This window comes from Leucoraja erinacea, chromosome 13, assembly GCF_028641065.1.
Source record: "Leucoraja erinacea ecotype New England chromosome 13, Leri_hhj_1, whole genome shotgun sequence".
NCBI lineage: Eukaryota > Metazoa > Chordata > Chondrichthyes > Rajiformes > Rajidae > Leucoraja > Leucoraja erinaceus.
The window spans coordinates 13,107,827-13,122,347 of record NC_073389.1 but is presented as its reverse complement, the minus strand read 5'-3'; the positions used below and the strand labels follow the sequence as shown (position 1 = coordinate 13,122,347).

At 44.3% G+C, this 14,521-nt stretch overlaps 1 protein-coding gene across 1 annotated transcript in view; it reads right to left on the bottom strand.

Annotated features, from left to right (window-relative positions):
- Positions 1-14,521, bottom strand: part of LOC129703105 (cilia- and flagella-associated protein 47-like) — a 422,488-nt gene that overhangs the window by 278,681 nt on the left and 129,286 nt on the right. The window contains exons 29-31 of the mRNA XM_055645303.1: positions 12,262-12,466; positions 9,928-10,092; positions 8,065-8,146 (exon numbers count right to left, since the gene is read on the bottom strand). Of these exons, the coding sequence (XP_055501278.1) occupies positions 8,065-8,146; positions 9,928-10,092; positions 12,262-12,466 (452 nt within the window). The remainder of the gene's footprint in view (positions 1-8,064; positions 8,147-9,927; positions 10,093-12,261; positions 12,467-14,521) is intronic.

Here is a 14,521-nt window from a genome sequence, read left to right as displayed (position 1 = left end):
GTAATCAAGAACATATTGATCTCTGCTTTAAAAATGTCGACCTCCACAGCCGTCTGTGGCAATGAATTCCGCAGATTCACCACCCTCAAGCTAAATATATTCTTCCTTATTTCCATTCTAAAGGAATGTCCTTTTATTCTGATGCAGAGCCCTCCAGCCCTGACTCCTCAACTACTGCAAACATCCTCTCCACATCCACTCTATCTAAGCCTTAGATACCTGTCTCTTTAGCAAGTAAAAAAAGTGCCATTGTTATTGATATTCAAGACTATGATGTCGCTTCATTTTTCCAAAACATTTGCTACTTTTAATGTAGCATGGACATGGATATTCACAATGCCGGGATACCATTAATACCCCAAATATTTAACAAATTTAGTGCTAAGACCTTACTCGGCTCTCCTCTCTGGGGCAATTAAAGCATTGTATGAAAGTTGTAAAAAAATTATCGAATAAGTTTATTTTCATTGTATGTGCAGCAGTATGGAAGTCAAACACGACAAATATTTGCCTGCCCTTTGATCGTGATCATGATCAGTTTGTAGTGGCCTGGACAAGGTCAGGAAAAGGCTAGAAGCCAGGCAGGTTCAGAAGTCCTTTAATGAAGCATGACAAAAACACCAGATAACCCCCCGAGCAGAAACGGGAAATCCCGTGGGCAGACCACCGGCCCTGTCCCTCAAGAGCCGAGGGGGATGACTCAAGGGGTGGCCTAATATCCGGGGACCACCACTGGAAACCCCAAAGAACCGGAGGCACGAAACGGACAAGAGGGCGCACGCGGCGACCAGCCCGGTAGCGCACCATGCCCGGCACAGGAACCGGCAACCGACCAACAGGTGCAGGGGACGGAGTAGCCACTGGAGGAGGTACCCTAAATGGAGGGCGCCCTCGCAGGTGGGGCCGTGTGACCAGCACCGGCCGAACGTCAGCCATGCAACCGAAACGGTCTCAAGCCGATCCCTTATGTTCCAGGACCCAGAAGGGACCCTCGTACGGCCACTGGAGGGGTGCCCGATGAGCATCCCTACATAGGAAGACGAACTGGCAGTCCTCCAGAGCAGAGGGAACGGAAGGTCGGAAGGACCCATGACGAGACGTAGGCACAGGCGCCAACTTGCCCACCATCTGCCGAAGACGTTGCAGGGCATCCGAAGGCTGCTCCACCTGACCCCGTGCCGGTGGAATCAACTACCTGGGCACACTTCAGGGCAGCCTTGAGTTGGCGATTAAACCACTTCACCAGGCTGTTTGCCTGTGGATGATATGCCGTAGTGTGGTGTAGGCGAACCCCCAGGAGGCGTGCCATGGCCAACCACAGTTCCGACGTGTACTGAGGCCCCCAGTCGGTTGTTATGTCCAGCGGCACCCCGAACCGGGCGATCCAGTGCGCCACCAAGGCCCGAGCACAAGTGGCCGTTGAGGTGTCAGCCAGCAGGAATGGCTTCAGGCCACCGCGCGGTCCACCACAGTGAAGAGGTAGGTCATGCCCTGGGACGGCGGCAGCGGCCCCACGATGTTCACGTGAATGTGGTTGAACTGCTGCCGAGAGTGGATCTGGCACGGGGCCCCCTTAGGCTTAATGCCGGCCCCGCGCCCCCCCCTCCCCCTTTTTTTTAATTAAACATCTATTTCCTTCGGGTGATTTTATTTATTTTCCCCTTACCATTTCCGTACTTTTTCGATAGTTGCTATGACCCGTTTGATGTCGTAATTCGCCCTGCTCCTGGTCTCAGCCCGCACCGATCTGCCGGACATGCTGTGTGTTTGTGTGTGTGTGTTTGTTTGGCAGTGCCTGAAGGGAGAAACGCCGGGACCAAGAGCGAGCGAACGCGCGGACAGTCGGACAAAAGCAATGATCCTAGAGCGGAATAGGTGTCATTTCAGGCGGAGACCCTTCTTCAGACTGACAGGGAAAGGGAAACGTGAGGTATAGGCATATCTTCCATTCATTTGTCCTTAGTACAGTCCATATCTCTTGAACATCTTTCCCCTGACTCACTGAAGAAGGGTCTCGACCCAAAATGTCATCTATTCCGCTCTATGATCGTTGCTTTCGTCCGTCTGTCCGCTCGTTCACTCGCCCTTGGATTCAGTAGCGCAGGATAAAGCTGCGAATTTACGCACAGGATGGACACTGGAAACTGAAAACTAGGGGGAACCGAACACTGTGTACCCACACATTTCCATCACTGGCCGTGAGTCAACTGCCAGCCCACCAGCCGTGAGTGAGTGAGCTGCCAGCACACTAGGCTAGAGTGACTGAGCTGCCAGCTCAAGATTCCATTCGGCCCACAATGTCTATTCTAGCCCCTGGAAACCAGTCCCCTCAGCCCACAACACCAATACTAGCGCTCCAGAAAGTGCGCCCCCTCCCACCCCTCTCACTGGCCACCAATATTGGAATTGGTGGAGAGGTGGAATATTGCGTTGGTGGATCAGCCCTCCCGTGTGAACATGGGACTCAACGGGTCCCACTTAGTCTAGTTTAATTTTACTTCAGAGTCACGTGAGTGACTACGTGAAGAAGAACCCACCCAGTGCGCAGGCGCGGCATTACGCCAGCAGCGCAACAGCGGCGGCAGCTGGAGTCAGGCTCTCCAGCTGCAGGATAAAAACAAGACCTCAGGTAAGTGAGTTTTTTGTATTGCAGAGAAAATAGTCGCTAACATGGCAACTCGCAAGCGACTAACAAAACGGACTGCCTGCCCAACTCCCCCCGAGGAGGGTTCGACATCCGGGCGGCAGCCACTGGCGGCGGGAGAGCAGTTTGAACGCTCCCATACACCCGACCCCGAGCCGCTCCCTGTGCCGCCGACTTCAACACCGCGCACAGGGAGGAAATCCACCCGCAAAACGGACCGGCCGGTGGTCTCCGACTCGTCGGAGGAACGGGAACGGTCTCCACCGGCAAAACGGAGAGACAGCCGCTTGAGCTGTATGAGGCAGCTCCTCGAGCAAATGCTCGAGCAGGAGATGCAGGAAAAGCATCACCACGGAGGACGGGCTGAGGCCTCCTCCAAATTGTCACCTCACCCCTCTGCTCCCTCCTTGTTTGAGGTTAGCAAGGGAGGCCAGGACTGGGCTGGCTTATCTCATGGGCAGGCGGACGACTGTGCAAGTATGCCAGGGGAGCAGGAGCAAGAAGAGCTGCTGGGTGTAGTAGACCGATATGCGGCACCCCCGAGGGCTGGGAGAATGCTGAACCCAAGAATGGCAGCAAGTATCAACCGGCTCTCTAACAAACCCCTCCAGGAGAAAGTACTCCAAGAGGCACTCGAGACCTACACGGCACCCGAGAACTGTGAGGCGCTGCGGGTCAAGACTGTCAATGGCCAAATTTGGAGCCAGCTAGGCCAACACATCAGAAGCCAAGAGCTAAAGATGCAGCGCATCTTGAAGCTCCATACCGCGGCCATCACCGCCTTTGCTCGGTCCGCTGAGAATATGGACCTCACCACCCCCCAACAGGATGTCCTTGCACTTATGTGCAACACCCACTTCGAAATGAACAATTTGAGGCGGGAAAACATTAGGCCTGCCCTCAACCCCAAATATGCGGGGCTATGTAGAGCCCCTGCGCCAGAGAAAGAGGCACTGCTATTTGGGGCTGACCTCGGGAAAAGGCTGAAGGAACTCGAAGAGGCTGCCAAACCTGTGGGCCTCATGAGGGCAGGACCAGCGCCGAGCAGGGCGAAGACACCCAGTTGGCAGCACCCCTCGGCATCCACCAGCAGATACCGGACTGGTGAAAGCCTGGCGACCGCTCCTCACTACCCCCACAGCTCTTTTTTAGAGAGGGGCCCAGAGCGGAGCCGTGGGAAGATGCGCCGCCCTGTGACAGTACCATCAAGAACACCATCGACCCAAACCTACAAACGGAGACGCTCCCAAAAATGAACTTGGAGGTAGGTGGGTCTGGTTCCTGTCAACATACACTGAACAAGGGTGTTTTATTAACAGGAGGGCGATTACGCTTGTTCAAAAATGTTTGGTGTACTATCACTAACAACAAATACATACTCAACAGTATTAGTGGATACAAAATTGAATTTAAAACAGGCATAATACCGCCGGTTCAGCATATACCCCAAAGGGTATTCCTTCCCACTGAAAAAGAGAAGCGGGAAGGACAGGCTGAACTAGAAAGGCTCATGTCTAAAGGAGTCATTGAAAGGACCAGACATGAGCCATTGGAATTTGTATCAAACATATTTACTAAAACCAAAAAAGATGGTGGATGTCGCATCATCATTGATCTAACATCACTAAATCAATCTGTTGAGTATCTACATTTCAAAATGGAGACATTTGTCACTGCCAGACAACTGATCTCAAAGGGATACTTCATGGCAAGCATAGATATCAAAGATGCTTACTATTTAGTACCCATTCACAAGGATCATTTTAGATACCTGAAATTTATCTGGATGGGGCAACTATGGCAGTATAGAACATTGCCCAATGGCCTAACGTCAGCTCCCAGATTATTTACCAAAATTCTTAAAGTAGCCATGAAAATACTAAGAGAACAAAAATATCTAGTCATGGCTTATCTGGACGATATTCTCATATTGGGAAGAACCAAGGAATTAGCTGTGGCAGCAGTTTTAGCTACTAAACAGCTCCTTGAAACGTTGGGATTTGTTCTACACCCAGATAAATCAAAATTGAAGCCGTCAACTAACATGGACTATCTAGGCTTCACCATTGATTCAATCCACATGACTGTTACTCTGCCAAGGGATAAAAAGGTTGCATTAGCACAAGCATGCAACAATTTAATCGTTAACAAACAACCAAGGATCCGGCATGTTGCCAGAGTAATTGGAAGTATTGTAGCAGCATTTCCAGCTACACAATTTGGACCCTTGCATTATCAAAATCTGCAAAGAGCAAGGGCACATGCACTACATCAAAGTAGGGGGCATTATGACCGAACAATGTATTTACCCACTGAAGCTATATCAGAACTTCAGTGGTGGTCAGAAAATGTTTGGCACAGTTACAGTCCCATTGTCATCACTAATCCTAACTTAGTCATCACGACGGATGCCAGTGCTTTAGGCTGGGGAGCTACTAACTCTATATCCAGCACAGGTGGCAGATGGACTAATTCAGAGTCATCGCTACTACACTCACTAGGCATAAACTATTTGGAAATGCTGGCCGCCTATTATGGGCTAAAAGCATATGCATCTAAGATGCAGCACGTGCATGTTAGGTTACTGATTGACAATACAACGGTGGTGGCTTACATCAAACACATGGGTGGCATAAAATCATTATCATGCGACAAATTGGCTAATACAATCTGGCAATGGTGTGTCAAGAGACATATTTGGTTATCAGCTGCCTATCTACCAGGTAAGCTAAACACAGTGGCAGACACCAGGTCACGAAAATTCAATGATAACATCGAATGGATGTTAGATCCAAAAATTTTTGCAAAAATTATCAAGCAATATGGAACGCCAGATATAGATTTGTTTGCGTCTAGATTGAATCACCAGTTATCCATGTATGTGGCTTGGGAACCAGACCCAGCAGCGGTAGATGCCTTCATGCTGGATTGGGGAAATTTCTTCTTCTATGCTTTCCCTCCCTTCTGCCTCATCAGTCGGGTACTCCAGAAAATACAGACAGACTCTGCTTCAGGAATTTTGGTCGTACCCGACTGGCCTACCCAACCATGGTTCCCAGTCTTTCACGACATGGTGGTTGAGTCACCAATGGTCTTTCATAGTGACCCACAACTATTGACTCACCCAGTATCCGGCATAAGTCATCCATGCCATCAAAATTTAAAACTCCTGGTTTGTAGGTTTTAACCAGGCCTTACCAGGGACTGGGTCTATCAGAACGAACAATCACCACCATGTCGGCAGCCCTGCGGGACTCAACTAAAAAGCAGTACCTGACATACGTCAAGAAATGGGAGCAATACTGCTTGGACGCAGGGACGTCGTATGAGACAGCCTCAATCACCGACGTGTTGGAGTTCCTGGCCCACTTACACCATGACCAGAAGATGAGCTACAGTGCCGTGAATGCAGCACGAAGTGCCCTGTCTGCTTACCTCATGCCAACAGGACACCATAGCATAGGGTCCCACCCGCTAGTCATAAAACTCCTCAAGGGGATTTACAACAACAAACCCCCTACACCCAGATATACCCATGTATGGGATATAAGTGTCGTGTTATCACACCTCAGAGGATGGCCACCGGCGGGATCCCTCAGTCTAGAGCAATCTACTCTCAAGACACTCATGCTAATGGCGCTCGTCTCTGCACAAAGGGTCCAGTCGTTACATAAACTACGACTGGACAACATGGTAACTACCCCAGACTGCATCACATTCGTCATGCCGGGTTTAGTTAAACAAAGTAGGCCAGGTATGCCCAACTCACCATTAATCTTCCGGGCCTACCCTCCAGAACCTAGGCTGTGTGTAGTGACCCACATACACAACTATGTAGACACAACCCATACACTTAGAGGGAGTGAAAAAGCCTTATGGGTCAGCCACAAGAAGCCTTTTGGACGGGTAACCAGCCAAACCATATCTAGGTGGTTAAAACAGGTCCTGAAAGCTGCAGGGATTAACACTGACGTTTTTAAATCCCATTCTACTAGGGCAGCATCTACGTCAGCGGCGGAACGGATGGATGTTCCCATAGACCACATCCTAAGCACAGCAGGATGGTCAAGGGAGTCGACGTTCCGAATATTTTATGACAAACCGCTGATGAAAAAAGATTTGTTTGCAGAAAAGATTTTAGAAACTGCAAATTTATAATTTAAGCCCAAGGGAGCTATTTTGATTTGTTATTGTTTAATAAACATTTTTTGTTTTAAAAAACAAACAGATTCGTTGGTCTTTAGATACCACTTCCTCCCTCAAAAACTTCGGCAGCGAGTGATATAGCTGTTACACGGTTTGAAATCACAGACCTTTGAAGTCTTCACGTAGTCACTCACGTGACTCCGAAGTAAAATAGTAAGATTAAACGAGTACTTACCAGTACGAAGTTTGATCTGTATTTTATGAGGAGTTACGATGAGGGATTACGTGCCCTCCGCTCCCACCCTCAGTATATGGATCAAACTAGAAAACTGATGTCTCTTTAATCTTTACTATCTTTACTTCAAATATTGTGTCTACCTGTGATTCCACACCGCTGCTTGGAAGTATGCCGCGCCTGCGCACTGGGTGGGTTCTTCTTCACGTAATCCCTCATCGTAACTCCTCATAAAATACAGATCAAACTTCGTACTGGTAAGTACTCGTTTAATCTTACTATTCTATAACCATTGAACCATTCTGAAGAGGGATATGTCTTGAAAGTCATCGTAGTCTACAATCACACTTCACAGTAGCACAATAGGGCTAGGTTGATCCCATTATCACTTTGCTGCGGGGCAGCACAAAGTTTGCTTACTGCCTATATGAGGTTGAATGCCTATGGGATAATCACTGTTACTGTGCCTGTTTTTAAGCACCATCCGATTTTGCTCCTTTTAACTGCAACAGGTAAACATATTCTTTGAATTTAGTGAATCAGTGATTTGGAATAGGTTGGTGATTGTACAGAATAGGGCTTAGTGTACACTTAAATCCACCAATGCTTAGAATTTTGTCTGTGTAAAATATGGTATTATTGAAGAAGCATCTCAGTTTCTGTTAAGGGTGCTTGGATAGAAATGCAGTACACCACAAAAACATATACATGATCTGGTAATAATGAATGATAGGCAACAGTATTTGCAGAACTGTTTAGTCCATATAATTAAGATATGCAATATTCGGTATACTAATTAACGTTAGCAACAAGCAATACATAAATGCACATCATCACTTGATATTTTTAAAAGCAAAAAAATCATTGGGTAAATTATAAACTTCCTTAGTAATTGACTATCAAGAGTCAGGAAGTAAAATATATCCACAGGAAGATTCATCAAAATGCATGGTTTACAATGCGAATAGAAAATGTTACGATATGGAGTCAAATGTTACATGAATTTAACGTGTGTTTGGTTGCGCTGGAAAATGTATACCTGTAATTGATTCCATTGCTTAAACTGTTCAGGCTCCAATAAGAACTCCGGTTTCACGTGTGCAAGGCAAGCTCCTTGAGCTCTATAATAAATCATAATTAAAAGAGAAAGAAACATATTCTTAATTGTACCCAGAGACTGAATATTATTAATGTACTTTGTTTATAGTACCTTTGGGGCAAGCACAATAATATATCTAGACACCTTTTTAGCTCTGAAATTGGAATACACTATGATAATAGATTTTCATATTCAATAATCTGAATAGCCTGAAAAGCCTTGGAGCTTTGAAGCAGAATAACTGAAAGGTTTCATCCCTTCAAGCTGGAATTCAGAACCAGCCAAATAGCTAATACATGAATAAGGAATAATTGATAATAAAAGACTATATTTAATTTCCAAAGATGCAAAGGTAAAATCTCTGATAGAGTAAAATATAAATGTTGTACCTTAGGTTGCCATAATTAATGTATAAAATAAATGTTAATGCAAATATCATAAATCAGAAGTGCAGAACTAATCATTCTGAGCCAAGCATAAACTATTAAGCCTACATCATTTATTTGTAATTTGTTCAAGGGATAGGGACAATGCTAATAAAGCATTGTATATTATACTTCTAATTGCCTGAAGGAGGTGCTAATAGTTTGCCTTCTATAGCCACCGAGTCTTTGTGGTTCTTCTAATGGCACAACGGTAGGGAAATAATTGATTTGACTCAGAGAAAATTAAGAACAACCAGACCAGATCAAAATCAGAAATGTTTGTGATTGTGAGAGTAGCTTGGAAGTTAAGGGTTTTGTAAGAACATGCTAACACAATAAATTTACACCTCTTAGAAGCAGTTTTGTATCTCCCTTTCGATGTATAGTATGAAGTTGTCAAGTTCAATTTGACAGTATAACTAATTATGCCTATGCAACCACCATAATTTTCAAGTTTTCCTCCCAGATACAAATATTTCTAACTCTTGAATGTGGTGATCTGTAAGAAAACTGAATGGCTGCAAACTAAGTTTTGGTAGCAGGACATTTAATGCCACTGTTGTCCAGAAAAAACAATCAATTCAAGACTTACAATGAGCTTTCCAAAGATTTAAAATAGTAACCATAACAAATTTTAACCATAAGCAAGAAGCATAAAATAGAAACTATGTTTAGTCACAAGTACGAGGTACAGTGAAAGGTTTTTGTTTGCATGCTATCCAGTTAAAGAAAAGAATACATGAATACATTCAAGCAGCCCAGAGTGCACAGATAAAGGATAAAGGGTACAACATTTAGTGCATGATATAACATTGAAGTCCGATTAAAGATAGTTCAAATTTCTCCAATGATGAAGATGGGAGGTCAGGACTGCACTGTAGTTGATGGGAGGACCATTCTGTTGCCTGATAACAGCTGAGAAGAAACTGCTCCCGAATCTGGAGGTATGTATTTTCAAACTTCTTGCCTGATGGAAGAGGGGAGAAGAGGGAGTGACCAGGATAAAACTGTTCCTTCATTACACTGGCGGTCTTGCTGAAGTCTGGGCTACGTCCACAACTCTCTACAAATGTCTTGCTGTTTTGGATGGAGTTGTTCCCTAACCAGGTTGTGATGCAACACAAGAAGATGGGTTCTACTGTGGGATTTTTATTCCTGATTAGTGCAGGTGTCGGGGGTTATGGGGAAAAAGACAGGAGAATGGGGTTGAGAGGGAAACTTAGCTCAGTCATGTAGCTGTATAGTAGCTGCCTCAACTACATCTTCCAACACCTACCAACCTTTGTGTGAAAGAGTTACCCCTCTGGTTCCTAATAAATCCCCCCCCCCCCCCCATTCATTAAGTGCCATGTTAATATAAAACAAAATATTTATTTACCTTAGGAAAACGAGAAGTGTTGAATAGTGCCAATGCAATTGTAATATACATTCCACAGGGTCACTGGGCAATATCTGGTTTGCTGTCAGACCAAGCAAATGATGGCCACTTAGATGGTTCAGCAGATCATAAATTGTTTTTGTTCCCTTTCTGCATGATTTTATTCTGCATTCAGAAGAAATGTTACCTTTAGATATACAATGATTTTGTACTTTAGTTTAGGTTAGAGATGCAGCTAGGAGATAGGCCCTTTGGTCCACTGAATCCACACCGACCACTGATCACCCATTCATGCGAGTTCGATATTATCCCATTTTCTTATCATTAGGAGCAATATTGAGAGAGCCAATTAAATTACAAACCAAATCTACAAACCTGTTTTGAGGATTGGGACGAAACAGGAGCACCCAGAGTTAACCCATGTGGTCACAAGAGCGTGCAATCTCCACATAGACACCACACGAGGTCAGGATCGAAAGTTGGTGGTAGGAGGCAGCAACTCTACCAGCAAACACCACTATGCTGTCCTTATTTACTTCACTGTTATCAACATTTTCCATTGTTTATCTATGATTCGGAAACCTACAACCCTTCAATTTCCCTGAGTAGATTACCTGTGATGTTGCTTGTCCAAAATGAAAGGCCATTTAGATTTATAATAAGATTATTACTCCCTGAAAATACTATTTATTATTATAATTTAAAAGTTAGAGAAAAAGGCTTTTCTTCTTATAGTTATCAAAATTTGAACTTCTCTAGTTTAACCTTAAATTCCTGTTATCTTTCTGTTTCATTCCAAACAATGCCTTTCACATTATAGTGTTTTCACCTTTATATCTGAGATTGTTTTCAACTCTTTCCCTGCCTTTCTAAATGTCTCTCCTCATCTCTGTCCTTTCATCATCCATGGTTTTAATAGCATTCCTCTCTTCAAGTATCTAGACCGGATTGCACACTTACATTGAAACGCTAGGTTCAAGGAACATAAACTGATGTTGGGCTCAGCATATGAAGGTGCTTCACTGCAATGTCAGCAGTTTCCCTTTGAGTTATCAGTCAGGGCTGCAGAGAAGAGCCATAACATTCATTTTAAGGGAAAAGCACACAAGGGAAAAACCAGCGGTGGCCATAAGGTTCCTCAAGCAAACTGCTGGAATTACTTAGCAGGTTAGGTAGCATTTGTGTAGACAAAGTGATAGTTTTTGTTTCAGGTCCAGATTCTGCAGCAGGATCGCGACTATAGAAGGGAGATAGAATATAAGGTGTTGTTATTCCGGTCTGCATTGAGGCTCACCCTTACATTTTTGGAGGGAATATTGGCATCACTGGCAAAGCGAGATTTTATTACTCATTCCTAATTGCTCTTGGGATCAACATTTCTTTCCGTTGAAGAACCATCACTTGGGAATTACTAATTAACCTAGTATCATTATACATACTGTCAATGATAGCCTGATTGCTAATTGTTTCCATCAAGTTTTTTCTCAAAAATTTATATTCCAAATGTTTCAGCCATGGGTCGAAGGTGGCTTATGAGCTGCAGGTTCCTCCCGAGGGGTATAAGCAGTTTGACTTCAGTGCAGCACTGGAGAAGTCAATGATGAGTAAACTTTTAAACATTATTATCTCAATGAAATTAATGGCAATCACCATGGAGTTTATTGAAGGTTTATTAGAGAAGCTTGAGTTGCCTTCCTGTCCGTTAATTATGAAATTTACTGGGGCTTTTCAAAATTTGATGAAATAGAAAAAAAGTGTTTCCCCTGACGTAAAGGTCAGTAACCAGAAGACATGTATTTAGATAATTTGCAAAATAAAATATAGAAAAGATTATTTAGTTAGTACTTTAACATTGATGTAGACACTACATGATTCTTCATGATGTAAACTGTCACCTCCTATGACACCTTAAGGAAAATGTGTATGTTATATCATTCTCACCATGAAGATAAACTATTCTGGATTCTATTTAATTACACTGGTTGATACTTCAGTCGAGCATCTGAAATACTATCTTTTAGAATTAAAGGATGAAAGAATACTTATCTGCCCTCTCATTTGTATGTAAAAATTCGCAAGGCACTATTTGAGTAATTGTGGAATGGTGTCCTGACCAACATTCAACCTCCAATAGATACCATCCAAAACAAATCATGTAGTCTATTAATTGGTATTTGCAAAACTTCACTGTGGAAATGAATTATTTAATTTCCTTATGCTGTTTCTCTCCCAATGTTCACATAAATGCATTCAAATGTTGATCAAGCTGGTGAAAAATGGTAATCATAATTATTTATAACTGCATGATTTTTTTTAATCATTTTCTGTACTTACCTTCTTAGTGACTCTGGGATAGAAATAGGATTCATTCCATTTGGCCAACCAAACAGACTGACCCAGACCTGTATAGCTGTTAGGACCTTTTGGCAGAATACATCTTCTTCAAAAAACATGAGCTTTTTCCAATTGCTCGTGACACCTACAAATTCACGATCACTCACGTCACTGCCCTTATCCATTTTGGAAGTAGCAGTGGTACCTGCATGAAAGAGATCATATTTCATGTTTGTAAAACTTTAACCAACAGAAAAATGGCCTTAACTGCTTCGGCACAGTAGCGCTGCAGTAGAATTGCTGCCTTACAGTGCCAAAGACCCGGTTCGATCCTGCCTACGGGTGCTGGCTGTACAGAGTTTGTACCTGGGTTTTCTCTGGGCGCTCCAATTTCCTCCCACACTCCAAAGACATACATGTTTTTTATGTTAATTGGCTTGGTAAAATTGTAAGTAGTCCCTAGTGTGTGTAGGATTGCGTTATTGTGCGGGGATCACAGGTCAGTGCTGACTCGGTGGATCAAAGGGCCTGTTTCCATGCTGTATCTCTAAATTAAACTGAATAAATGTGTTAACCGTGAGTTACTAAATTTAAATCTAATGTCATCCCTTCTTGCAAATTCTCTCACATTAAGTCAAAATAGTAGTTCAATATTCTAGTACTTGCAATTACCAGTACAATAGACAATAGACACTAGACAATATGTGCAGGAGAAGGCAGGAGTAAGCCATTCAGCCCTTCGAACCAGCACCACCATTCAATGTGATCATGGCTGATCATCCACAATGAGCACCCCATTCCTGCCTTCTCCCCATATCCCCTGAAAGTATTGAAAGTATCCAGAGAACCGGCCTCCACTGCCCTCTGAGGCAGAGAATTCCACAGACTCACAACTCTTTGTGTGAAAAAGTCCACCAGTATGTTGACCAAGAAGTATACAGCATTTATTTTACAGGCAAATCAAAAATCTCATGGTCCCACACTCCAACTGTTGAGTCAACCTCAGATTTGCATAATATGGAGAAGGTTGTGGCAGTTTAAACAATTACTGTAATCCTGCCTTTTCTCTATAGCACATCAGGAGGATGTTGGTGGAACCATATTATATCATCAACCATATTATGTCATCAAAAATAGCATTAATTAAAATCTAATATGACAATCTAAAAATTCCTAATTTATGGAAAGGCTGTGGCCATTATTCTGGATACCCAAAAGGAAAAGGAGCAGGTACTTAGTTTATCTAATTTTTCTCCAGCACTGATATGTCTACAAGATAGATTGCTCAGGTGGAGGCTCAGATGATTATTCTCCAGTGGCGCTGTTGCTAGCTGCCTCCGCCTTCAGTCCGGTATCTTTTTGCTTTTTTTGTTATGTTTGAAGAGCGTTTTTTGTCGGGTTTTTTAAATGTCATTATGTGGGGAAAGAGGGTACTGTAAGGGGGATACCGTCCTTCAGTCGCTTCCTGGAGATGATGCGACTATTATTCGAGTCGCGTCCTCGCTCCCCCCCCCCCTCCCCCGCAGCCTACCTACTGGATTGCCGTGGCCTCTCCTGCCGGGACCGACCAGAGCTCCAGCAGCGGCGGCGCAGCGTTGGATACATCGCGGGGCAGGCGATGCCTTACCGGGGATCGCCGTTTGGAGCTCCAGAGTGCTGGGCCTGCTGCACCGACATCGCGGAGCTGTGGTTCGCAGAGCTCCCAATGCGGGTGGCACTGATCAACATCGCGGAGTCCTGTGACTCCGCCCGGCTCGGCTTGTGGACTTCGGGAGCCGCGGACTCCAGTGGGAGGTGGCTGATCTGGAGGTCCGGGCCGCTGACGATGGTCTCCGTCAGGGTTCGGCGTCGGGGTTCCATCGTTCCCGGCGAGAGGGCCTGAGCATCGGGCCTCCCGTGTCGGCGACTGCAGGTGCTCAGGAGGCCCCGACCACGGGTGAACATCTGGGAAGATTGGCGGGGAGGTTGGCTGGACTATGGTACCTTCCTTAACGTTGGTGCCGCTGTAGGGTTATGTTGTGTCGTGGACTTCTGTGTCTGTGGACTACTGTGGGTTTTTTTTGGTGTTTTTTTTTAATATATGTTTTATTTATTTATTATTTATTTTTATGTTACTTGACTGTAAGGAAAATCCATTTTGTTGTCTCTTATGAGATAATGGCAATAAATTGAACACAATACAATTATTCTCAATATCTTTTCTCGAACTCCTACCTACTCTGAGGCAAATTAGAGTATCTTGAAAATTCATCAAATATAG